This window comes from Anastrepha obliqua, chromosome 2 (genome assembly GCF_027943255.1).
Source record: "Anastrepha obliqua isolate idAnaObli1 chromosome 2, idAnaObli1_1.0, whole genome shotgun sequence".
NCBI lineage: Eukaryota > Metazoa > Arthropoda > Insecta > Diptera > Tephritidae > Anastrepha > Anastrepha obliqua.
The window spans coordinates 91687895-91714942 of NC_072893.1; the positions used below are offsets into that span (position 1 = coordinate 91687895).

At 33.7% G+C, this 27048-nt stretch overlaps 4 protein-coding genes across 5 annotated transcripts; 2 read left to right on the top strand and 2 right to left on the bottom strand.

Moving 5' to 3' along the window:
* The first annotated feature begins 202 nt into the window (after positions 1 to 202).
* Positions 203 to 18415, top strand: LOC129239575 (uncharacterized). Of its 2 annotated transcripts, none has more exons than XM_054875164.1 (2): positions 203 to 1904; positions 18360 to 18415. In XM_054875164.1, exon 1 carries the CDS (start codon positions 273 to 275, stop codon positions 1827 to 1829), a length of 1557 nt encoding a protein of 518 aa, XP_054731139.1. In that variant the 5' UTR covers positions 203 to 272; the 3' UTR covers positions 1830 to 1904; positions 18360 to 18415. The 2 variants fall into 2 exon arrangements, with proteins under 2 accessions (XP_054731139.1, XP_054731138.1); XM_054875163.1 differs by lacking the exon at positions 18360 to 18415 and adding an exon at positions 9775 to 9883.
* On the top strand, positions 10789 to 19318 carry LOC129239577 (glycolipid transfer protein). The gene is made up of 4 exons (XM_054875166.1): positions 10789 to 10912; positions 18360 to 18415; positions 18498 to 18755; positions 18821 to 19318. The coding sequence occupies exons 1-4, from the start codon at positions 10798 to 10800 to the stop codon at positions 18983 to 18985; spliced, it is 594 nt and encodes a 197-aa protein (XP_054731141.1). The 5' UTR covers positions 10789 to 10797; the 3' UTR covers positions 18986 to 19318.
* LOC129239578 (transmembrane protein 17) lies at positions 19223 to 20103 on the bottom strand. The gene is made up of 4 exons (XM_054875167.1): positions 20009 to 20103; positions 19837 to 19940; positions 19659 to 19772; positions 19223 to 19592 (listed from the first exon to the last, which is right to left on the bottom strand). Exons 1-4 carry the CDS (start codon positions 20031 to 20033, stop codon positions 19311 to 19313), a joined length of 525 nt encoding a protein of 174 aa, XP_054731142.1. The 5' UTR covers positions 20034 to 20103; the 3' UTR covers positions 19223 to 19310.
* Positions 20104 to 22987: 2884 nt separating this feature from the next.
* Positions 22988 to 26805, bottom strand: LOC129238768 (gamma-tubulin complex component 5). Its single transcript, XM_054873944.1, has 7 exons — positions 26194 to 26805; positions 25648 to 26112; positions 24236 to 25576; positions 23970 to 24107; positions 23473 to 23916; positions 23173 to 23398; positions 22988 to 23105 (listed from the first exon to the last, which is right to left on the bottom strand). The coding sequence occupies exons 1-7, from the start codon at positions 26701 to 26703 to the stop codon at positions 23062 to 23064; spliced, it is 3168 nt and encodes a 1055-aa protein (XP_054729919.1). The 5' UTR covers positions 26704 to 26805; the 3' UTR covers positions 22988 to 23061.
* Between the last annotated feature and the right edge of the window lie 243 nt (positions 26806 to 27048).

Sequence of the window (27048 nt, forward strand, 5' to 3'; positions counted from 1 at the left end):
ATGGAGAGTATCGAAAAAACAACTTTACCGAGGTCGGTCTCAAAACTGCCAATATTAAATTAAAATTAAATTATATCATATAAAGCCTACGATACTCTGTCGCGCAACAGAGGGTTAAACCAAAAGAACGAGCGTCAGTCAAGAACAGCTGGTTGCTTGCTTTTCCATTGCTTACCATTCACAGCTGATTTGAATTAACTAGAAGAAATTGTTTCTTATTAGCTATGAATAGAGATTCAAGTACACTTATTTAGTTTTAAATATAAAGTGCAATGATTAGAGGAGAATGTGCACATAAGATAGTTGTGGATAATCTGGAGAACGGCGAAATTATAAATCATACATTACTTCTAATTAAAGGCCACATCCATCAGCAGTTGCGATCATTGCCAATAAACACCTCAAAAAAGTGCGGGGAGCAGCAAATTGTATTGCGACTGCGGCAACTGTTAAAGCAGCACGAAAGTAACGTGGAAATTAGCGCCTGGGAGTTGAAGCAACAAGCGCAAATATCAAGAAATGGTCAGTTCAAACTGCTTTTAGATCTGGATCAGCATGTGTCAGTGACAGAGTATGAACAAGTACCATTGCAACTAGATTTTAATTTCTGTAACGCTGTACACCAATTGGAGCTTTCATACGAATCTTCCGATAACCATTATCGCTTACAGCCATTGTATATTACATGTTATAATCAGAATCCACCCGCGGAGTATGTCCGTGAAAATTTAGAAAAAATCAATTTGAATCTACGTTTGGTCCAGTGCGTATATTCCGAACAGTTAAAAGCTGCTGGTTTCGGGAGGCATACATTCAAATTAAATGGCGACTGTGAAGAATTTGAAACGCGCCTAACCTGTGAGGAAGTGTGGCAGCAAAACGAGAATAGTTTGTGGCAAAATTTTGCACAAGAGCTACTTAACTCTAACACCTGGGGTGGAGAAACAAAACTAAAGTTTGTTGCATTCATTGGTTGTACGAAATACAATGGTGCAGAGGTAGCTGCCTCAGGGGATTTTTCATATGAAAACATTCGCCGTCATTTAAAGGGCCACGCGGCATTAGGTGGTGGTGGTCTGGCGCTTTTTGGCGCCGCTTATTTGTACTCTTGGCCGCATTCTTGTAATAAAATCCACGCGTGCTTTTCCAGCAACAAGAAGGTGGACTTAACGCAATTTCCAGATGACAGCAACTATCGACGTACGTACGGCGGTGTTTATGCAACTACTCTGGGTGCTGTGGTGCATGAAATTGGGCACACCTTTGATCTTGGTCACACCAAAGACGGTGTAATGGGCAATGGTTTCGATTATATTAATCGCATTTTCACAGTTGATAATCTGACCGAGTATTTGCCGGATAGAATCATACATCACGAATTGGCAAATGCCACAGCACATATAGCAGCTCGTACGCGTTTCACACAACTCAAGCGTACAAACGCGTTTCTTGAGAAGTATCATGAACAAAAGACAACCGACTCTTTTTATTTTACTCGCAATTGTGCGATCATTTTATCGCAACACAAATGGTTCAGAAATTACAATAAAAGCGCTGATGAAGAGGAAGGGGCTGAGGCATTGATAACATATGATGCGTTTAATAGTTGTGTGATATCCGCGGGAGACAATCATCCGCTGTGTCTGATTGAGGTGCGTTGTACGGATAGTAGTCTAGTGAAATACTGGTACGAGTTTCCGTCGGATAAAAACAATAGCGCAGTTTATAAATTTCACTTGCCAAAGGAGGCGCGTGAATCACTCGAGAATAACCATTATTTGTTTGTTTTAACACAGACGGGTCTGGTAAAGCGTCTATGTGAGAGTTAAAATTCCATTATTTACATTTTGTAGTCTGCTTGCTAAAGCTCTCGTGATATCATCAAAATTTGCGGGCCTTTAATAGTAAGTATTGGATTTAATTTATTAATTTATATTTTCATAAAGATTAAGTTTTATTCAAAAAGCGATTTATAAAAAAACAGTTCGAATCAGAAACTTGAAACAAAGCCACGATTTTCGTAAATTGTATATTATAATAAATGTTTCGTTTTCACAGACTATAAATTCGTTGACTATATTTATATTCATTGGTATAATGATATACCATATATATATTAGGCCGGGTCGATTTGTGGGGAGGCAAAAAAATCGCCCATTGCTCTGTGAAAATCATATTCTAGGGATCAAAATAAGAAACTTTGCCGAAGGAACCATACCTCTAAAAGGAATTCTGATGTCCCCCAATTTGGGTCGAACTTTTTAGTTTCTTTTCTTATGTAAAGGCCAAAAATGGTGATATTTGGAAATTATTGTATGGGGAACCCCCCAGGGGAGTTCCAGGGGGTGTGCCACTGGCATGGGTGGATCGGCCGTCCAAAGTTAGTGGGGGTCGGTCATACATTTGGACTCGATTGGAGCACTCTAAATGGGTCAAAGTGGGATTTTTCGTTCGACCCAAATTGGGGGACATCAGAATTCGTTTTAGAGGTATGGTTCCTTCGGCAAAGTTTCTTATTTTGATCCCTAGAATACGATTTTCACAGAGCAATGAGCGATTTTTAAATCGACCCGCCCTAATATATATATATATATATATATACAAAAATAACATATGAAAAATGTATATTTTTACAAGTGTACATGCAGCACTGAACAATTGCCCACTAGGCACACTCGATGAAGAAGCAGATAAATTGAAAAAAGTTGTATACAAAAAATTAAGAATTTAAAGAAATTTCTTTTACCCTTAAAAGGATCTTAGTTTAAAATAAAATGTTTGTAGTTTATATATTATATATATTTTTTTTAATATTCTAATAGAATTTTTATTTTATTTTAATTATGTAATTAATTATTTTTTTTTTTTTTGCTATTTCTTTGGTAAATTGAAATTTTTTATTTGCAATTGCTACCTTTTAAAATTATACTCTTGCAAACTCCAAATGACATTTACTCAAAATTAAAATATACCATATACCCCTCAACTCAAAAACTCTGCCTTGTCCATAATATTGCTTCTTGCATTATCATTAATGTTTCATTATTTTAATTTAAACACACCATAAATACATATATTTAATACGAATATGGGCGACTGCGGTCTTCTACGATAACAGGGACGTCTTTTATTGTTCTTAAATGATAAAGTGTAACGAAAACTTCCGTTATTACTTTTTGTAACAAGTGCAGATGCATTCGCAGCAACTGTATTTGATGATGGATTCTTATGCAATTTTTTCAGTCAATAGAAAACTAAAAGGTGAGAATACTGTAGTTCTTAAACAAATCGTGTTTTATTCTCCAAATACCCAAAGAAACTAAAAATAGCAGATGTATGTATGTATATATGTTTAACAGTATTATGTGCGGAAAAAATGATTTATTAATTTTTATTCGAGATCTACCGGTAGGCAACAAGCTTCTTGTAAAACTTTACATGCGTTTATATAAAAACTTAAATTTTCAACATAACTCAAATATAGTATTCAACTGATTCATTACAATTTGAATTACATATGTATGTATATATTTCACAATAAATACATACAATGTCATTTTTTTATATTACTATATGTGGTATGTCATTGGTTTCTTGTTAACAATTTTCTACAGATTTTATTTTGGATTTTGTTTGCTTTTAAAAGTAAATAACAAAAAAAAAACGCTTTTCTAGAAAAGCCCAAAAGTGTAAAAAACAATTTCATCGAGCAAACCATCTTTTAAATCTGTGCGATTTTTGAGCCACTTCAAACTGGTCCATAAAACTGTATATCCGAAATTTTTCTAAAAAAAATCTGATTAGTATGTGTGAGTTTGATGTAGATTTGTATATTTTTATTTGCACAAAGCTGAAAATTTACATTAATATGATTTTTGTAGGAAAATGAACTAAATTTTCATTTATTATTAAAATCATATAAGAAACAAATAGTGCCAAAATGTCACTAAGTCCTAGTGTTACAACTACAGCAACGCATTATGTTGTTACAACAAATAATTTATATCATACATCAGACTTGCATAAATGCGTACTATGAAAGTTCGTCTTCTATCCAATATAAATACATTTATTTTCTAGGCTTTTCCAAAGCGTATTAAACAAAGTAAAACCAACATCTGACTTACGCTTACTAATGTGGGCAAAAAGTAAGGTGAATTTGGTTGTAAAATGAAAAATCTTTATTTATTCTTGTAAATCAATTTCATCCCCTTCAAAATAATTCCCTCTCGATGAAATACACTTATGCCAACGATTTTTCCAATCCCTGAAACATGGCAAATAGTCCATTTCCGGTATAGCCATCAGCACCTTCTTCGATTCAGCTTTTATCTCCTCAATCGACTCGAAACGCGTTCCCCGGAGTGGTCTCTTGAGTTTTGGGAATAGCTAGGATTCACACGGAGCCAAATCAGGCGAATACGGTGGTTGCGGAACGATATGCGTGGAATTTTTGGCGAAATGGTCACGAAGAACGAGAGCAGTGTGAGACGGTGCATTATCGTGATGCAAAAACCAAGAGTTGTTGGCCCATAATTCTGGTCTTTTTAGACGAATTGCTTCACATAAACGACGCATAACGCTCAAATAATATTCCTTATTAACAGTTTGACCAGGTGGAAGGAATTCATAGTGCACCACACCACGAAAATCGAAAAAAACTGTCATCATGACCTTTATTTTTGAGCGACTTGGACGTGCTCTTTTCGGTCTGGCCTCGCCTTTAGCAAGATATTCGCTTGATTGGTCGGTTGTTTCAGGGTCGTAAGCATAAATCCAAGTCTCATCTCCCGTAATGATGCATTTGAGCTTGTCCTGATAGTATGAAAGCATTGTTTCAGACACATCAACGCGACGACTTTTTTTCAAGAAATTGAGAGTTTTCGGTACCAAACGAGATTTGACTTTTCGTAGGCCCAAATGGTCTTTCAAAATGATTTTCACAGATCCTTCTGATATTCCGATCATATCAGTAAGGTCTTTAACAGTCAACCGACGATTTTTGAGCACTAACTCCTTCACTTTATTGACGTGTTGGTCATCTGTTGACGTCGATGGTCGTCCGGAGCGCTCCAAGTCATCAACACGTTCTCGACCCTCTTTGAAGTCTTTGTACCACTTACCTATAAACATTTTTCTGGGACATTGTCGAATCACCAAATGCCTTCTGCAACATGCTAAACGTTTCCGCAGCCGAAATTTCATTCCGCAAACAAAATTTGATGGCACTTCTTTGCTCAATCAAATCAGACATTGTAAAAATCGAAAAATGCACTCTTGGTCGTTTGGTAAACACAAGCGTAAATATATTACTGATAATGACATTCACATGAAAGTTGGCCCAATTGTTATTAACAGTGCTGCCAACTCATGAAAAAAATAACTAGAGCGAAATTTTAGTCCCGCGAAGTTTGACAAATAAATTCACCTTACTTTTTGCCTACAGTAGTATTTGACAATTAAAACGTAAAGAATTCATAGATTTGTTTATATTAACCCTCCTTTGGCTTTTGTTCATGCATGGTACGATGAACTATTATAAAGGGTTTTCCAATAACAGGTGAATGGATTGCGCTATCGAAAGATGATTAACGATTTTTTATGGCCGGAATTGGATGGTATGGATCTGGACTACGTTTATCTTCAACAAGACGGCGCTACGTGCCACACAAGCAAAGAAACCATTGATCTTTTACGGGAAAAGTTTCCGGACCGTATTATCTCTCGAAGAGGTGATCACAATTGACCACCGAGATCTTGTGATTTAACACATTGTGACTTTTTTCTTTGGGACCACGTGAAAGAAAAGGTCTACGCCAACAGCCCAGGGTCGATTCAACACCTCAAAGATGGAATTCGTGAGGCTATCGAGGACTTAGGGCAGCCACTTTGCAATTCGGTTATGGAAAATTTCATGAAAAGGATATTGTCCTGCAAGCATGGTCGTGGTGGTCATTTGCGTGATGTTATTTTCCACTATTAATGGCATAGCTTCTACTTTATAATGAAATAAACATCCGAGCATTTATATAAAAAATAGCATTTTTCTTTGAATATCAAAATAACGCCTCTTAATGGAAAACCCTTTGCATGAGCAACATATCTATGCACTTACATATATATAGTAAAAAGAAGGAGTTATGGTTCAGCGAATTAAAACAACAATTTCAATAAAATTAACGAAACACATTAATATGGAGCACGGTTCGGTCACCTACAAAGTTAAAGTTTCTTTTTATTTAGTTCGATTGCTTATAAAGATATGCCTATCCTGCTGAAGAACTGAACTTATCGATGGATCTCCAGAAGCGGAACCAGAGACGATGGTCTGGCTGGTATGTGACAGAAAGGTTCTTGCAATTACACGTTGAGAGTTAAGCTAAATGAACTCCATCACGTCAAAAGAACTTGGAACTTTTTTGGCGGTATACAAAACAGCAACCGCCTGCTGAAAAGTTAATTTGTTCAAAAATTAATCGGATACAAATTCAGAAGCAGCGAAAATTCTCCGTTTGATTGAATGAAATTATTTATAAATTTGAAATATATATGTGCATGATGTTTGAAGTACATACATATGTGGCCTATTTTTCAACTAAAGTATTCTGCTGAAAATTCTGAACAAAAAGGTCCATAGAAGCATAGCTCTAAAATGAGTTTTGAGCCCTCTATATTCGTGCAATCTAGGATTAATACTGCGGCCAATGCGATTAAATTTTTCATAAAAAACTTGAGAACTATAATTTTTACTAACAAATATATGTAAAAGCTGCAAACATAAGACTTTTGCGATAATACTTTCACTTGCATTTTTATATTTTATTAAATGAAACAAAATTATTTCTCACTTTTTAACACACTTTTATTAATTAGGTCGGGTTGTATGTATGTATGTATGTAACGGAATCTTTGAGCTTAATTTTCACTGACTTCTAAAAATCTGATCGACTTGAAATTTTGCATACCTATCAAGGACCGATGACAATGCAATAATTTGATAAAAGTTTTCCATTATCCTTATTAGGATTGCCAGGATTAATATTTTCTTTTTTTTACTGTGGGCAAAAAGTAAGGTGAATTTGGTTGTAAAATGAAAAATCTTTATTTATTCTTGTAAATCAGTTTCTCAGGCTCCCTCCACGAAATAAGTTCTTCATCCCGATTACGTACTGCATAGCTTAAGTCTCACAGTCGATAAGAAAGGAATTAAATATAACACGAATATATCGAATCATTTATTCACTGACTGCAATGATAACAATAATTTTCATTCATAATAAAAAATAGTTTAAAAAAAAAAACTAAAAAATACGCTTTTTTGCTAATCGAACTAAAAAGTAGAAAATAAATAAGAAATAGTTTAAAAAAACTAAAAACCACGCTTTTATTACTAATCGAACTAAAAAGTAGAATATAAATTTTAATGACAAAGGGACCTATAATGAAGTAATAGCAAATCGAACGATCAGTCATAGTCAACTACCTCAGAACAGAACTATAACAAAAATTAAGATATAAATAGAGTAATTCAAATTAGAGTTAAAAGCGTGGGATGCTTGATATAGTAAATATTACAATCATTCTATTGGCAACTACCTATGTACAGAGGGTTATGAAAGTGAAGTAAAATGCATCCCACGCTTTTAACTCTAATTTGAATTACTCTATTTGTATCTTAATTTTTGTTATAATTCTGTTCTGAGGTAGTTGACTATGACTGATCGTTCGATTTGCTATTACTTCATTATAGGTCCCTTTGTCATTAAAATTTATTTTCTACTTTTTAGTTCGATTAGCAATAAAAGCGTGTTTTTTAGTTTTTTTAAACTATTTTTTATTTTATTTTGTGCTTTGCTTTCTTTGAACAACAAAGAATCAGTAATAGTGATTCATCTACAAGCGTATTTAGTATATAAGCAGCATTTTGTAATTTCGAATTCTTTCTCCCACATTCTAGTACAAGAATTTTTTTATTACTAATTACTTCTATTTTTTTTATTAATTTGAAATGATATCTTTATAGGTAGAAAAAATCGACGTTTTTCCTTTAATAATATTCAAATTGAGTAAATTTCACCATGTTATGTGCTCTAGCGGAGAATTTTGAGCAAAGTAAATGGAGAAAATGAGTTTTTCGTACCAGAAAACCACATACATACATAGTCCTCCTAAAAATATCTAAGCTCGAAATCCATTTTAAAACTCAGAGAAATGTAGAGAAATTCTTTAAAGATTTTTTGTTTGCTGAAATTCTAATCAGGTATAATATTTCAGTTCCGTAACAAAGTAAGAAAACATTTGACCCGCCGTAATGTGCGGTCGCCGTAGCCGAATGGGTTGGTGCGTGACTACCATTTGGAATTCAGAGAGAACGTAGGTTCGAATCTCGGTGAAATACCAAAATGAAGAAAACGTTTTTTCCAAGAGCAGTTGCCCCTCGGCAGGCAATGTCAAACCTCCGAGTGTATTTCTGCCATGAAAAAGCTCATCATAAAAAATATCTGCCGCTCGGAGTCAACTTGACACTTTAGGTCCCTCCATTTGTGGAACAACATTAAGACGCACGCCACAAATAGGAGGAGGAGCAGTATATATATATAGATAATGTGCATGCATATACATCTAAAGTTGCTGCTCGCACGTGGGTTAATACAATGACAAAACTGTTGTCAAATAAAAGTATCGAAGGAAAATATGCCGTATATTGATTTATTTTTGTTTAACACACTTTGAACTGTTCTAAAAATTGTATTTGTATGAGCTCTACAAAGCTCTATATCGTAAAATTATACACAGGTAATTTAAGTAAACCACATAACGGTACATTTTGACAAGGTTCGCTACCTTATTTTCAGTGTTGTCCACTCTGTTAAAATAGTATTAATTTTCCACACAAATAATACAAAATGGGAACAAATTTTACTGCTTTTCAATATTTCTGAACAAATACGTATGTATGTACGTTCGCATTACTGTCATCTTATTGGCAATTCGTGTTTTCAATTTATTCAAATTATTGTCACGAATTTGTAAACAAATTGAAAATTGCGGTAAGAAAACTAATATATTTCTATTGTAAAACGATCAATTGCTTGGGGTAATATTTGGGGTAATATTTGAACATCAGTTGTCCAAACAAACAAGTAATTTTCCAACATTTTACGTCACATTCCTGTTGTCTGTTTTAGGCAAGAATACAATAAGCTTACAGATACATATTGATGCACTGATAATCGGATAATAAGTTTTTCTACAGTTTCAAGCCCCTGGAAGGGAATAAGTGGTTTACAGTTTTTCCAACGTGCATTTTAGAATAAAAGACCTTAATACGAAGGCTTTGTAGCTAACGCTATATTTTAAATGTAATAATATTATATATAAATACATTTCATTTTATAAATAATTAGCAGCTTTTTTTGTAAGAGAACCAAGTTAAAATGAGGAGCATCAAATTTTGTGGGCCAATAAATTTCTTAATGAAGTCTTCTGTTTTTTCAATTTTAAATTAATTTTTTGCTGTTTCTATTTTACATTATTACCTTACAGTTTCTACTTTTCTTTTATTCTCGACATTATTTACGTGTACACTCATTATGACTCACATACAAACAAACGTATGCATATTAATTGTACTTCAGGTGCTATTTTATTACATCATCTGACTAGTAGGAATAACCAAAACATGTATGCATATATGTATGTATGTATGTATATATGTACATATTTACGTATGTAAATAAAAAATTCACGGTATTCTTTGTTTTATTTTTGCAGCAATACTATTTTCATTACCGCTGACTTTAATCAACTCAATCAGAAAGACACTTCGAAAGCAGAAATTTGCCAGAAATTAGTATTTATTTACGTTTGCGAATATGTATTAATCTCCTAGAAATGGTACAATGCACTGAAAATATAGCAAATGCCCCACGCAGTAAACAAATCAGAAATCGGAGCTATGTTATCAATACTCACAAACATGTGTATGAACTCACATACAGCAATCACGCACTGCTGAAGGGGAAATAATAAATAAAAGTATAAAAATACAACAATTACAACAAACAAAACTTGCTTGGACCGGCAAAGTTGTGCTGCGTCATACAAGTACTACCGCAAAAAGATGTGAAGGCTTTCTTCAAAACCTTGAAGAATTGAAAAATAAAATGAGTTAATGCTGTGTTAGCGCCCTCCAGTGGCTGGCATTGTTAGTTGTCGTGTTGATGTAGTCAAAGCCACGTTCACTCACTCAAGTAGACGCACAGCCACATTAGTAATCAACAACGTTTACGGAATAAGTAAAAACAAATAGTGGCTTAATTGCACTGAGAGACCAGTTAACTCATTTATTATAATAATCTTTCACAATCATTTTCGAAAAAGTAGATTTAAACTACTAAGTTTCCGCAGTCCGACTACAAACAACGCGTAAGAAAACATTTGGAAAAAATCCCATTGATTTTTGTGTTTCCCATTACCGTTTATCAGTGTTATGAGTAGTTATCACTAAATAATTGATAAGATAAGGTTGAATCGGTTTAAATCGAACTCGAACTGAATATTTGGCACATCGCTTTTCATAGTTGGATGCGATTTGGCAAATAAAATAATAGCGCCAGCGGAAAAAATTAAAAATCAAGTTGCTTGACTTGAAAGGTAGAAGTGTTGTGCAAATTGAAATATAATACAATAAAACATACTAAATATTATACGAGTTTAATGAAAAAAAAATTTAATATAATAAAATATAAAATAAATAATATAATATACAGTTAAAAGTGTAATACATACCAAGCGATGTCCGTACCACGCATACAATTTAAAACTCTGAAAGGCTTTCCGCCAGCCGATGAGAAAAAAGTTGAGACGGAAGCTTTTCTCGAAGCAGCCAAGGAAATCGTTACCGTTATTGGTAAGCGAGGCTACTAATAGATAATGTTTATTTTTTTCCTTTATAACTACACGTAATGTTAAGCAGACATGTAAATTTAAATAGTAATTACTTTCACAAATACATTAATATGTATGTATGTATGTATATGGACTTCTCACAAAACAACTTAAATCGACTGTCATATTAAATACTTTCTACCGGTTAAGCACGAAATGCCTGAGTTATAAGTAATATTTTAAGTAGCTTTTTAGCTTAGGAATTATTTTTAATACAAATTATTATTAAAATATTGTAAAGTAACAACGCTTTTTTGACAAAACTCCGAAGCAAACATTTTTTTGTAATTACTTACATATTTCGTTGGTTCTCATGCGTAAAGATTTGATTTCTTTGTATTGCAAAGTGATAATAATCAAAGTTGGAAGTAAAAAATTCATCAAGGTCCGTAAATTTGTGCTCCTTTTTCAATGCTTATTAAAAACAAGTGAATAATTTTACTAGGGTCACAGCAAAAGTTGCGCTTTGGAGTCAGCAAAAATATTTTTCAGTTCATTATGATCAATGGAGGTTGACTGATGTGCAAATCAAGTTCGCAAAGTTTCACAATTTCAGTTTTTGCATTTTCTGCTGTATTTCTCTTATGTTAAGTTGTCACGCGCTCTATATAGCTTGACAAATTTATAGAAAGTCATGACATAGCCATAAATCATTTTTAATGTTCAGGAATTCTTTGAATCAAATTTTCTAACAATAAAATTTTCCAATAATCTGGCACAAAATAAGCCAAAATTTCTGTGTAATTAATTTGTTATTATTTGATAGCGGCCGCTGTAGTCGAATCGGTAGTACACGGGTTCGAAACTCCGCGTATGAAACAAAATATTATACAAAAAGTGTTTTTTCTAAAAGCAGCCGCTCCTCGGCAAACATCCACGTGTATTTCTGTCGAGAAAAAGCTCCTTACAAGAAAACATCTGCCGTTCGGAGGCGACATAAAAATGTAGGTGTCTTCATTTGCGGAAAAACATTAAGACACCACAAATATGAGGAGGACCTCTCAGGTGGCCAAACACCAGATAAAAATGCATTTTTTATACGAATTCAAATTCGTGAATAGTAAAAACATATGAACATCTGAACATATGAAACGTGAAAATACTTGCACCAACGCACTTATTTTGATTATGAAACAGTTGAGAGCTTATAACATCAGAGAGTGTATAAGAAAATTTTCACAAACTCTTGATACACTAGAGAGAATATTTCAATCATATGAACTGAGGAAAATTCTACGATGAGAATGAGTAATGAGTAATGAGTATTCATTCTCATCGTAGAATTTTCCTCAGTTCATATGATTGAAATATTCTCTCTAGTGTATCAAGAGTTTGTGAAAATTTTCTTATAGGTACACTCACTGATGTTATAAGCTCTCAACTGTTTTATAATCAAAGTAATCAATTATAATCAAGTAACATGAATACTCATTCTCATTACAAATGAATACTCATTCTCATTACTAATTATTATTATAGATGATGGAGATAAGAGTGAATTACTATTCTCATGAGAATGAGCATCATCATTGTGGCGTTATTTACGGGAAGCTTTAGAATGAATTTTTGTGACAGAAAACATATTTTGATTATTACAAAAATTGTAAACGCTTAGTGAATCATACTTTCCGTACACTTTGAGTGTTCGTGAGTAAAAAATTAGTATTTAAAATAAACTAGCGTAACAAATTAATATTAAAAACCTTTGTACGCTTTTTCCTCATAATTTAGTTATGCAACCAAATGCGGCCGCCGTCGCCAAATGGGTTGGTGCGTGACTACCATTCGGAATTCAGAGAGAAAGAAAAAGTTTTTTCTAATGGCGGTCGCCTCTCGGCAAAGAATGGCAAACCTTCGAGTTTTTTTCTGCCATGAAAAAGCTCCTCTGCCGTTCGGAGTCGGCTTGTTACTGTAGGTCCCTCCATTTGTAGAACAACATCAAGACGCACGCCACAAATAGGAGGAGGAGCTCGGCCAAACACTCAAAAAGGGTGTACGCGCTAATTATATACATATACATATATATATGTATATATATATAGAAAAGAGTTTTGAAAGCTGGGAGAATTTTAATTTTACGAAATTTTACATATTTAACAGTAAATTTAATTTTCGATTAGTTCTAAGATAATGGTTATATATGTGTATGTATATATACTTTTTTCTACGCCAATTACATATATTCAATTGTGAAAAAAATTATTAATTTTAATTGTTGTTTATGTTATCTGTCGAAATTGGAATTAATATTTGAAGATAAAATACTGATTTGGGTCATAAGACCGAATTTTCGAAATTTCTCGGCATCAGCTCCACCCAGCGGGTTATTAATCTCTAATATTCTCTGAGGAGTATTTTACCCGTAGTACAAATCTTATCACAGGTTCAGTTTTTTTTCTAGACCGGACAAACCGACAAAGGGACAGACAGAAACTTAAAAACGGTTTTTTACTAATTGGTTGCATGAGGATAACTACATATATAAAACCCCCTTTATATCACGTATCATATACAGACTCATTAATTACTGAATTTTTCGATTTAAAAAGGGAAGTAAAGACTTTTTATTAATAAATCAGTACAAATAAAAGGAATTAGTGATAAACACATTAATATTTTGTAGGCCCACCTTTTGCTTTGATAACAGCAGCAATCCTCTGGGTCATGCTGGGTACAAGTTTTACACATTCGTCTGAACGTATGGCGCCTAAAATAGCCCACATGAGCTCTGTGGGGTTTAGATGTAGACACTGTGACACTGACCAATCTAACAAAACAATAGGTGCCCTAAATACCTGTAGGAAAGGAAAAAAATCCCTTAATAAGATTTGTGTTATTTTCTCGAAATTGGACTAGGGTAAGAAGCTATGGCTGTTGATATTTTAAAATGATGTAAACTAAGTTCCCCTCGAAGTTCGATTCATCAGAACATTCGATCAATATTCTTCCGTAAAATGTTGTTACCGAAGAGCCACGCTTTCTTTCGGCCTTTGCATCCTTTTAAAACTTCCTCCAGAAGCCTTCTTCTAGCTGTTCGAGCACTAACGGATTTTCCTATTTCTTCCGACATGGCAACTGCAAAGCAGTAGAGGATTTTTTTACAATCCTTGAGAGACTCGTGTATAAGTTTTCAGTCTTCCCGTACACTAGTTAGGCATTTTCTTCCACTTTTTGATTTATTACAGTGGGATTTTGTTTCCGCAAATCGCTTAATAGCACCTCCGTCTGCGCACTGCGAACACTCCAGAGATTTCCCTTCCTCACTTAAAACTTGGATTCTCATTATCTATCTATAGCAAAGTTCATTTGTTTGATCCGCTTGAAAATTTTGCACATTGACTACCAAATTTAAAATGCCAAAATATTTTAAGTATACCTTGAAAATTCAACTTTTTAGACTTTACGTACAAAGTGTGGGCTTTTTCCATAATACAATTTATTGTTGGTTGAATACACCAGTGATACATTTGCAAAAAGCAGTGGTCCTTTTGGTAGCCACATTTGGAATTACTCGCATTTTAGTGGGGTGCCTAATACTTTTGGCCAAACTGTATGTATGTCTGCATATACTCGCATATACATTTTTTATTTACCTTTTTATTTATTGAAGGTGTCAATATATGCTATCGGTATTACTTATTTATTTGAATGGAATTTTCATATCCCAGACTGATGATAACAGGTGTTAATTGGACATTTTTCGTATACCGTCTAAAAGTCGCGATGTATGCATGTACCTGTTATGAGCAGTGTATTTTAGCATATACCGATAGCGGTATATATATTTAATTTATGTAGCTCACTTCCACAATTCTAAAAGGCTTAATTACTTATTGACACGTGATAAAAATGATCTCTGCCTAGTGGTTCTATGAGTTACAAGCATGAAGTGATATTTGCTTTGCTAAAGCCCACATCTCCAGGCATGCACACGACAGTCAGAGACCACCGAACCATCGCTCCCCAAATAAATACATTTTAGTCCCAGCGTTCAATTGGTAATCGAGCTAATTAAAAAAATAAGATAACTCCACAGACTTTTTTTATATGTATGTTACATAGTTACTACTGCACAGACGTTCTTTTTGACAGTAGGAAACCGATTTTATAATTAATATTAATACTAGTTAAAATTGATAATTGAATATTTATTTGAAATTAATGCTTAAACGTCGCAGTACTTAAAATATAAATAAAAAATTGGAACCCCTATACATATTAACAAATTCCGTTCTATGTACATATGTACATTTTGATATATGATACATATACAGCTATGGATAGAGAAATATCGCACTTGTCTTCTATACGAATTGTTATTCCTTAGAAGATTAACTGATATTCATACATATTTTTATGCCAATGTTATGCTGTGAATCACTTCTCTCTAATATCGGACGATAAGTCCCGTTTAGCGCAATTATCTTTCAATTAATAGTTAAGTTGATTAAGGCTAATTTTTTCGGTAAATGGTTTGTTGTAACTGAAAATATAAATGTTTCCTTTAAAACCCTCCTTGGTTTCCTATAATTCCTCACTTGAAAAAAAAAAACATTATTTGGTAACTTTACGAAAAAGATACAAAAACAAATAACAGCAGAAATAATGAGTTTTTCACGTAGAATGGTGTGCTAAAAAAAAAACAAGTTCGAAAGACTAGAATTCAGCAGGACAAGGCCATCGTTAAAAAAGTAAGCGTAAAATAGGTCCTCTCGAGCGATACAGCTGGAAATAAATCAGGAATATAGCACTTATAGCAGACTTGTGCGAAGGTGCCTTAATGAAAATAAATTATATGGCCGTGTCAGCTGAAAAAATAGCTATTGTAGAAAAAAATTAAGGCAATTTAGGCAAATGACCATAGAAGCACAAACGTCAAATTCTGGAAAAGAGTTGTTTTTACGGCTGAAACTTAAATTAATTTGATTGGTGCTGATGGAAAGCGTTTTGTTCATCGTGAAAGAAACCAAGAGTTTAATCCACGGTACACAACAAAGGCGGTAAAGCACGGCGGGGGTAGCTTAAAGTTTGGGGACTATTTTGGAATGGAGTTGGCCTAAAAGTGAGAATAAATGGCAATATGGATAAGTTTGCTTATCTTGATATTCTCAAAAATACGATAAAGCCATATTTCTTCGAGTTCATGCCATTAAACTAAGCTAGCGACCCTAAGCAAAAGCACAAAGCCCGTCGAACTTAAACCCATTGAAAATCTTTGGAGCGATATTAAGTTAATTTTGGGCAAAAAATTTAAAAATGTCAGTGAACTATGACAAACAATACAGAAGCGTGGAACTCTGTTCCGTTGGAGAAATGCCAAAGTAAATAGAAAGTTTACCTCGCAGGTGTGAAGAAGTTGTAAAAAATAATGGATACTTAACAAAATATTAATCAGGTTAGAAATTAATAAACAAATTTAACCAATTTTAAATAACTTCTTTTTTTTTTTTTGTTTTGCAGGTCGTTAAAAATGTGCCAGTGTCCAATTCAAATTATGATAAACTCCGATTTTTCAATCTTTTTAAATTATAGATATTGCATTGTTATTTATTTAGCGTTTGATAATACTGAAATAAAATAATAGATTTGTGTAAAAAATAACAGTTTTACTAGATCTTCCAGTAAAAATAATCATCATTATATGTTATTGTGCACTATTTCTCTGTCCATAGGTTTCTATCTGTGGTCGTATACCAAAGGGCGGCTGTCGTAGCCGAATGGGTTGGTGCATGACTACCGTGCATGAAACACCAAAATGATAGAAAAAGTTTTTTTTAATAGGTCGGCCCTCGACAGGCAATAGCAAACCTCCGAGTGTATTTCTGTCATGAAAAAGCTCCTGATGCTTTCCATTTCAATTCAACCGGGCATTTCGGGTCATGTTCTTCGATTTCGATGTAACTGAAATATGTTGCACTCTGGTCAAAATAATGAGACACGTATTTTTTTGTTCGCCCGAAAAATTTTTTTTAATTACTCATAACTTAGTCAAAAATAAGCCGATTTGAATGATTCTGGGTTCAAAATAATCGTAATTACTTACACGAGCGACTTCATGCAGAAACAATTGCAGAAAAGAAGTTGAAAATGTTTTATTTTGCAAAAAACAAAAAGTGCGAAACAGGCTTTTTACTCAAAAATTCATTACTCAAAAACAACTCATTTTAGCTACTAGGCATTCAGCTCAATTAAAGTTTGAGATGTCGTTTTAATTTGGAAAAAGTTATAAAAAAAAAATACACTTTTTGAAATATTGAATTTCGAAAAAATTTCAATTTTTTTTCTTTTTTGCTAAATAAAAAATTTTCAACTACTTTTTTGCAATTGTTTCTACATGAGGTCGCTCGTGTAAGTAATTACGATCATTTTGAATCCAGAATTATTAAAATCGGTTCATTTTTGACTAAGTTATGGGCATTTAAAAAAAAATTTTTCTTATATAATTAAAAAAAATCGAGTTTGAGCCGAAAAACAAAATTGCCGATAACTCTTGAAAAAAAAATTTTTCGGGCGAACAAAAAAATACGTGTCTCATTATTTTGACCAGAGAGCAACATATTTCAGTTACATCGAAATCGAAGAACATGACCCGAATAGCCCGGTTGAATTGAAATGGAAAGCATCTCCTAATAAAAAATATCTGCCGTTCGGAGGCGGCTTAAAACTGTAATTCCCTCCATTTGTGGAACAACATCACGATGCACGTCACAAATAGGAGAAGGAGTTCGGCTAAACACCCCAAAAGGGGTATATATATATATATGTGTAGTATTGGCTTAAGCCGGCTTAAGGTAAAAATGAAATTGTTTTCTTAATAGTATTCTAAATACAATACTAAATGGTTCGCATAATTTTCCACTTTTTTATTTATTATAGTTATTTATTACTTAAATCTATAAAAAAAAAATGTGTTAGGATTGTTTACTGGTACGACCCTAAATATACATATATGTCTATATCTATCCAAATTACCTCAGGCTGCCTATTGACAACCATTACAAAGTTGTAGTACACTGGTGTGTTGGTCGACACTAGCAAAAAAAACGAACCAAAACAGATTGGGTGCAGAATTATGACGAAAAGTTCAATCTGATTAGATATGAAATATATATCGAGTAAACGCTTTCAGTTTTCATTCCCATAAATCAAATTACTTTCGGGTAATCACTAACATTTGCTAATAAAATTTGCCACGTACAAATGATAAAAAAAAAATTTAACGCTAAGTAATAGTCGCTTACGCATCCGAACACGGTGTTACGAACAAATTCATTTAGCCTCAATTATACGATTATGTATTGTATTAATTTATGTATGTATGTATGTATAAATAACTGTTTCGAGATAACGCTCTACTAAAGCTAATTAAATATACATTCACACTCATCAACTGTATATCTCATTTACAGAGTCATTTGGCAAACTCTTTACACCTGTAATAAATGATATGAATGGCAATATTACGGTAAATATTATTTGTTAATAACTTCTCGTCATCCCTCACACCTCACACTATTATGAGCAAACATTTTCTTTCTCATTTACAGAAACTGACAAAGGTGTATAGCAAGGACAAAACAAAGTATGTTTACCTGGAAGATTTGGTAATATTGAATGTGAACGTGGATACTTTTGCGGCGGATGCACTCTTGTGGCTGAAACGTGGTCTACAATTGATTTGCACCTTTTTCGAAAACATTTTTTATGATGCACAGGCAACAGAGGTTTTGAAGCTGCATCTGCAGAATGCGTACGAGCGTACACTGAAGCCATATCATGGCTTCTTGGTACAGAGCACAATAAAAGTAGGTTAACAAATGTGGTAAAATTAGTTACTAGTTCATTGTTAACGGTTCTTTTCTCATTGCAGATAATCTACAACTGGGTACCAACACGTTCACAGCTCATTGGACAGGGTGAGGCGCACGATGAGAATCTGCAAGAGTTGGAGAAATATTTGCCAGTGATGCGTAGTCATTTGAATCGCATAGACGCGCTGCTAAAGAAATACAATTTAGATGATGCGAAGGTGTGAGGGATCGGGAGTGTATTGGGAACACGCAGATGTGTGTCTTGTTTTTGTTGGTTTTTACAAAATTGAGTTTAGATAATTTTTATTTAGAGGCTTCATTGATGAGAATTATTGCAATTATGAATGAGTTAGGCCAGTTTTATAGAACTAACTTAGATTTGTATAGTATTTATGCCTAAGCATTTTACGTTTTTATTGGATGTATTTAATTTTATACTTACGGATTTAAAATCTGTGCAATCCTAGTTGCCCTTAGTTGACAACTATGTATCTATTTATTTATTTTTAGTTCTTTAATAGGAAAAAAATAAACATTTATGTATTTACACTATGGTACATTCCTTGTTTGATCATCATTTTTATTTCGCTGCGCAGCGTTTCGCATTTGCAATGCAATTTGTCGCTTTAATTTATGCAGTTCATTCTGGTGTTTTGCGAAAGTATGCCAGGTCCACACGCCGGCTACTAACTCCACTACCATTAGACAGAATATCAGTCCAATAAATACGTATATAAGCGCCCAGTCACCCTCGACGGCGAGAAAAAGAAAAGCGAGTATGGGTAGTTGTATTAGCGGTGTGGCCACAAGAAAAATGCTTAATTCACTAATCTGTCAAAATAAAGCAGTAGAAATTTCGTTCGTGTCTCTTAATTTTTTATATCTTTATTAACGCACCTCTGCCATCAAATTGCCTTTATAGCCTGCACGCAAACGAAATATCTCGGCTAGCAGCGATATTATATAAGCGAATATAATCGAACGTCCATAGAAGTCTTGCATTTCTTCCAACTATTTTAAAGGTTTTAAAATAAATGTTAAAAAATTAGCAATTTAAATGATTTCCATGTTTTACATTGTAGAATATATAAAAGCCATAGAGTATTCCCCAAATTAAAGATATATAAACGTTGACTAGCATAGCGGCTTGAAGCCACAGATTGGCGTTGTATGATACATCTGCAAATGACACCATTTGTATATAGCAACAACTTTTCAAGCAAATATTAAGAAAGAGTAAATTTCACCTTCCAAATTGTATTTAATTTGCATTTTGAAATTGGTTATTGTGGAACAAATTCGTTTTCTCGGAAGCCCTTTTTGAAAATTTGCGAAGAATGTGTTGTGTTTGACGGCATAAATGGTGACAGGTGTATAGTATTTATGTAACCAAGGCAACAATGTTTATGTGTCAGTCGACCTGTTAGCACAAGTTCATAATTGTAATAAACAATAATGTGACGTAAACAAGCTAAACAGGCCGGGTTTTTGCGCCGGTGTGGATCTTTACTTTTACTTTAAACTGATGCATTTGATGTCTAGTACTGCCTCCGGGTGCACGATTTTTATGACAGGAATATGTTCGGAGTATCCCTATTGCCTACGGGGAGCGACCGATATTATGAAGACCGTTTATATTTAAGGTCCACATGCGAAAGATTGGTATCGAAACTACAACTTTTCGACTAATAGCCCTTACACCGAGCAAATGCGCATTCTGCGAATACTGCATAACAAAAGGGTCTACGTTAGTCGAACGATCCCAATTTATATTTGCCCAAGGTAGGTCGCTGCAGCAGTTTCACAAAAAGATTTTTTGGAGAAAAAAAAAATGCTATAAAATAAAAATAAAATATATCTTCTTCTTCTTTTTGATTGCCGGGATAACCACTTACTCGATTTTAGCCGAGTTTAACAAGTGAGTTAGTCAAAATCCTCTACCTGATCTCTCCAACGCAGAGAAGGTCTTCCTCTTCCTCTGCTGGTACCGTATTGAATATTTTCAGAGCCGGAGCGTTTGTCTCCATTCGGACGATATGAGCCAATCAACGAAGCTGCTGGATCTTTTTTTCGCTGCGCTATGTGTATGTCGTCGTAAAGCTCATACAGCTCATTGTTCCATCGCCTACGATACTCGCCGTCACCAAAATGCCAAGGTCCAACAATCTTCCGCAGAATCTTTCTTTCTACTTTCTCCAAGGGCCGCAACATCGGATATTAACATCGTCCAAGCTTCTGCATGAAGTCCAAGGACGGGCATGCTGAGAACCTAAAGAGTGTTAGTTTTGTTCGTCGAGAGAGGACTATACTACTCAATTGCCCATTTAGTTCTAAGCAGAACATGTTGGCAAGGGATTCTCCGTTGGACTTCAAGGCTGATATTGTTATAGGTGTTAAGGCTGGTTCCTAGTTTCTTACAAGCGCGAAGTCGTAACTGTCAACAGTAACATAGTTTGTTTGATGACAGGAGGCAGAACTAACAACGCGGTTGTTGAGGTCATTAGGCATACACCAACAATTGTATGCTCTTTTAAAAAATTGTGCCTGAGCGATTAAGCTCTATGGTTCGCACGATCTTTTCCAGAATCAGGTTAAAGAATTCACTATTTTCGAGAAGTGTTCCCCCAATAATTCAAGCACGTTCTGGTTTTCAGTCGCCAGATCGCCGTCTTTTTTCTTACAATAAAATATTTACTATAAAACAAAAACAAAAATATTTGATGAAAAATTAAAAAACAGTAAAATAAAAAACAAAAATTATAGAATATTTAATATAAAATCAAAAATAAAATTAAATATTTAATGTAAAATAAATATTTAATACAAAATTTAAAATAATATATTTAATATTTAACATAAAATTTAAAAAAACATAAAATATTAAATACTAAATTGAAAAAAAAAAAAAAAATTATTTAATATACAGGGTGGGCCATATAGCGTTTGCTTTTTGAACCACCTATTTTTTTGAGAATGGTAACACAAATGACATGTCAAATGTGTTCATAATTTACTTAAAGGTTTGACATTTACGAAATGGGACGTTATACGCTTGAACAAAATTGGGAAATATTGAAAACCTATTTCCAAAGTGGTGAGTCTTCTTCTTCTTCCGCGGTTACAGTAAATGGCGAGCGTTACCGTGGCATGCTCAACGAGTTTTTATTTCCAAAAATTGAAGAGGATAACATGGACGACATTTGGTTTCAACAAGACGGTGCAACTTGTCACACTGTGCTGTGATTTAAGCCCGTTGGACTATTTTTTGTGGGGAGCCGTTAAGGACAAATGCTATGCGAACCAACCAGAGACGATTGATGCTTTAAAACACGAAAACGAAGTTGCCATTCATGAAATTGGAGCCTAAACAATAGAAAATGCGCTTAAAAATTGGGTTGATGGAATGGCCTACTGTAAAGCCAGTCGTGGCAATCATTTGAACGATATTATTTTTCACTCATAAATGACAATGTTCAATCTTCAAAATAAAAAAAAAGTTTGAAAAAATATTGATTATTTTTTTTATAGCCGATTGAAAAAGCAAAATTTTGATATGGCCCACCCCATATAAAAAAAAATTTATATAATATTTAATATGAAATTAAAAAACAAACAAATATTTAATATAAAAAAATATTTGATATAAAATTAAAAAAAAAATCAAACAGTTAAATAAAGAAGAATCAGTAAAATTTAGGGTACATATAAATACAGAACAACAACAGTAACTTCAGCGAATTCTCCATGTCCATAGTTGTCAAATGTTACGCATTTAAAAATGGTTAAAACTAAAAAAGCTAAAATTTTGACATACATATATTTAAAAAAAAAATTAAATATTTAATATAAAATTAAAAATATAAATATAAATAATATAAAATTAAAAAAATAGAGAATTAAAATATAAATTTAATATACAATTAAACAATTACAGATAAAATATTTAATATAAAATTAGCAAAAAAATAAAATATTTAATAAAATGAAAAAAAAACATTAAAAAATTAAGTAATTATAATAAATGAAAAGAAAGAATAAAATTTAAGGTACGTATGTATGTATGTACATACATAATCACAGAACAATAACCATTACTTCAGCGAATTCTCCATGTCCATATTTGTCAAAAGTTACGTATTTAAAAGTATTTAAACTGCAATATTTTGCATACACATTTTTGTTTTTTAAAAACCGTATTTATTTTAGTATTTCACAAATGAACGGTTTGAACACTTCAATAATTATTTTCGAAAACAATAAAAACATGTATAAACAAAATTGTATAACATAAAAACTAACTTTAATATGGCAAACTGGTGTTGAAAGCGGTGCTAAGTCCTAATACTGAAAAATAAAGAAGAATGTGATAAATTTTACATTAGTAAATCTTAACCTTGTTGCCATTACTTACAAAATGAATTATGCTTTATGTACACTTCATTATTGAGCTTATTTGCCAAATATTGATGGCACCGTATGTATGTCAATTCAATGGCATCTATCTGCGAATTTGTAACATAATCGATGTCATCGGCACTTTCATTGACATCGACCACCGCCCACGGATTACTATTAGCTTCAATATATGTCACACAACTCCTCCACTCCAAACGTAAAATGTATGCCAAGTTTAAGAGCTGAGAAAGATGATTAAAGTAATTTATCAAAATTATAACTGTACATGAAATTAAACTATTACAGCACTGTTTACCTGCTCAACGCCCAGTTTTAAGGAACTGAAATTGTCTACTAAAAAGCAATGTTCTAATACTGTATTTATGTACGAGCGATGCACAGTTACCATTTCCTTAAGATTCGTACATTTCACGATTTTTTCATCCAATTGCTCGCCCATTGATTGAATCACATGAGTCATCAAGTGAAAATGTATGCTTTGTATAGCAAATAGCATCCAAAAGCGTAGCTGTTCTAGACGACGCATAAGCAGATCGGCCATTTCGAAAGGTGCATAAGGCATTTTACGCTTGTGTGATGGGGGAAATTGTAGATTTTCTAAAGTGGTTAAACCCCATTTAACTTTAAGTAAAAAGCGAAATACTTTGTTGTAGGCATCTAAATCTTCTTGTTTAATCATATGCGTCAGCTCAGTGCTTAGATTGTATGTTAAAGATAACTCATCAACAGCTTCATAAACCTAAACCAAAAACTAATTATAAAAATCCATTGCTATTTTGATTAATGTTTTACCTTGACGGTTTGACAACGAAATGCTGAGTTGATCTCTATGCGAAATAGTGAAGACATATCTAAAAATTTCGTACAGATTATATCATCTAGTTGGGTAGTTATTAAAAATGCATTCGCCCATTCTTCGCCAGACTCGATCTGTTTGAAAAAAAAAAATTGATCAAAGATAAGGCTATGACTATGATTATACATATATGCACATTTGGGATAAAAAGTAATGAGTGTTGTTTTTTTATCAACTTTTTAATATTTTTTTTTCGAAATACCTGCTTGAACAACTTATTGTAAAACTGGTGCATTACATCACTGGCCTCTAGTAAATATATTTTACGTATATTTCGCAAATGCTTCAAAATATCAAACTCTTCAAGATACAAACGCATTACAAATGAGTTTGCGAATGCAATACGTGTCTTGAGTATTCGACTCAATGCATTTAAAACCACTTCCTCTAGTGGTAGTATATGTTTGGACTGTTCAAATTGTTCGAAAATCTCTAAAGCATTTGGTTCATTTTTCGCAGCATCTTTCACAAGCGCATCACATTGATCGCCAGCTCTATTTACAGTTTCTGACAAATTCATATTCATAGTAAAGGCTAGCAGTAGGAAATCATCATTTGTAGTTAATTTTTTGAGTATTTGGTCGTCTTCGTAACAGCCTTCTGGTGTATGCGTCGCTGCTAGTACTTCATCAACAACATCTCCACTACTACCGTCCACCACACCAACTTCAACATCTTTACCATTGCTCATGATTTGATCGTCTCCAATTTCTAGCCTATCATTTTCTTTGGCCTCATTTACAGCCTCGACAATTTGTTTTTGTAAAATACGCACATATTTCAGAACATCTTCGATAAAAACATTATATAATTTACCCTCAATTGCATCATAAGCACTGCGTAACTCGCCAATGCGATTGATTTCATACAATAGGTTTAGTGTACAGCCAGCTTCGAGTGAATGTTCCAGCAGCAGTTGGAAAAAACTATTTTCGATTATCATTTTAGAGATATGAGTGGGTACGAAAAATGCCTTCTCTTTATTCTTATTAAATTCACGCACTCGTATACTTTGGCCCGGTTCGTCAACCCGTTCGATAATAAATTCATTATGCCAATCGTCCAAACGTCCTTCCGTCCACCAAGTGTCTGTAATAATCAAAAATATTTTTACTGAAGCCAGAAATAGTGACATTGCCAGATTAGTTTCAGTCGCTGTGGTCGCAATTTGATTGCAATGTATTAAAGCAGCCAACAAATGAACACTTGAGATGTGTGCAGGTAATAGGCGTATACTCTGTACCGCTTGCTGATGTATATTATGCAAATGGGCAAGTTTGGCAAATGCTGGACGAAGTTTATGGTGTAAACTAATGACAGTATTGATTTCAAAATCGGGTTGCACTAGTAAATCTTTCTCACAAGCTAGCAACTCATTCCAAATAGGCGCTAGTAGCAATTCCAAACTGGCCGCATAATGCTCTAGAGTATTCGGCGGCGTATAATCGTCCGTAGTATATATGAGTTTATTAAAGTTGCGTAAATCTTGCATCATGCATATATAGGGGAGAAAATGGTCCTCGAGCATTGAACTAATAGCGATCTGAATAAGTGGACGAAAAATTATACATTTTGTTTTCATTAATTAAATTTTTAAATAAAGTTTGCCCTTACCGGTCTTGTGCTAGTCAGGGTTACATTCTTTCTGATTGTAATACTTTCCCCATTTACATGAAAGAATTTGCACGTAAGCGGCACTTGAAACATCCAAAAAATTTCTCGTAATAAACTATACTCTGTGGCTGTCTCAGGTTCTTCGGGTATTCGATGGCTGGTGGTAGCTTTAATATGACGACGGTATTCTAAAGCGAAATTCGCTTCCTTATTCGTACTTTCAATGTGGGGATGTACTGTTTTAATACCCTTCTCCCACCAGGAGTGCTGCACCATGCTTAATAATCTTTGCTCTGCCGTTGAGCTATCGTACTTGTAATACGGAAGCGATTTTTTAGGAGGTTCAATGTTTTCCATTCCCCGTGGAGGAGTTGGATTGATTTTAAGTGCGTGTGAGTTTCGCGACTCAACTTCTTCTTCTGTACTAATAGTTTTTAACTCATCGGATAAATCATCAGACCAAGACTACGAAAAAGTTTAGAAATGCGACACATGTATATAGATTAATTTGGCAACACCTTAAACAATTAACTGTTACAAACTCACACTTAAATCAGAAGAGCTATTACTTAACGGTTCAACTAGTATAAAATCATCTTGCAGAACCTTCTTCCAGTAGTCTGTTTCATTTTCCATACATTCAGCTTGGGCAATATCGTCATGCTCCTGCAGCATTTTACCAATTTGTTCTTTATTGCGCCGTAATGCGCCCGTTGGATTGTGAGCAAGTGATAATAAGAAATCAAGCAAAGACCAATGCACATCAACTTCATAATGTTCCATACAGAGGGGATGTTGTATGATCTCATCACATAGACGGCCCAGATGTTCAGCATACTCGAGATTATTGTCAACCGCGAATTTCTCCTGAATACCTTCGATTTTCCGACGCACTTCATGGCTGTTGGTACTCAAATTACGATGATTACGTATTACGGACCAAGCCAATTGCTCATAGGATTTCAAAGTTTCATCATCTGCTACACCAGTCAACTCTTTGATCAGTTTTGGTATATTTTCGCGTATGATTTCATTGCGCGCTTCCTGCGCTGACATGGCTCACTTCAAAGGGATGGACTTATTTAGTATTAGTTTACGCTAGATTAATAAAAACGCGTTTTGTGCACAAATAATCAAATCTGAAAGTGAATTAATGGAACTGTATTCTATTATTTTTGGAATTAATGTATATATATTTGTTTACCATTTGTACCGTACCGTCAAATATTGTTTATGCTGAACCTTCTTCTTTACACTAAAAGTTCACAAGGAGCTAGAATTGCTACTCACAATAAGACAAAAGCCGATAGATAATAAAATGTATCATATTAAGTATCCGTGGCTCAATTTCTGGTTAATGTTTCCGTAGCAACGGTTAATTAATTATTTGATAGCCTAAAT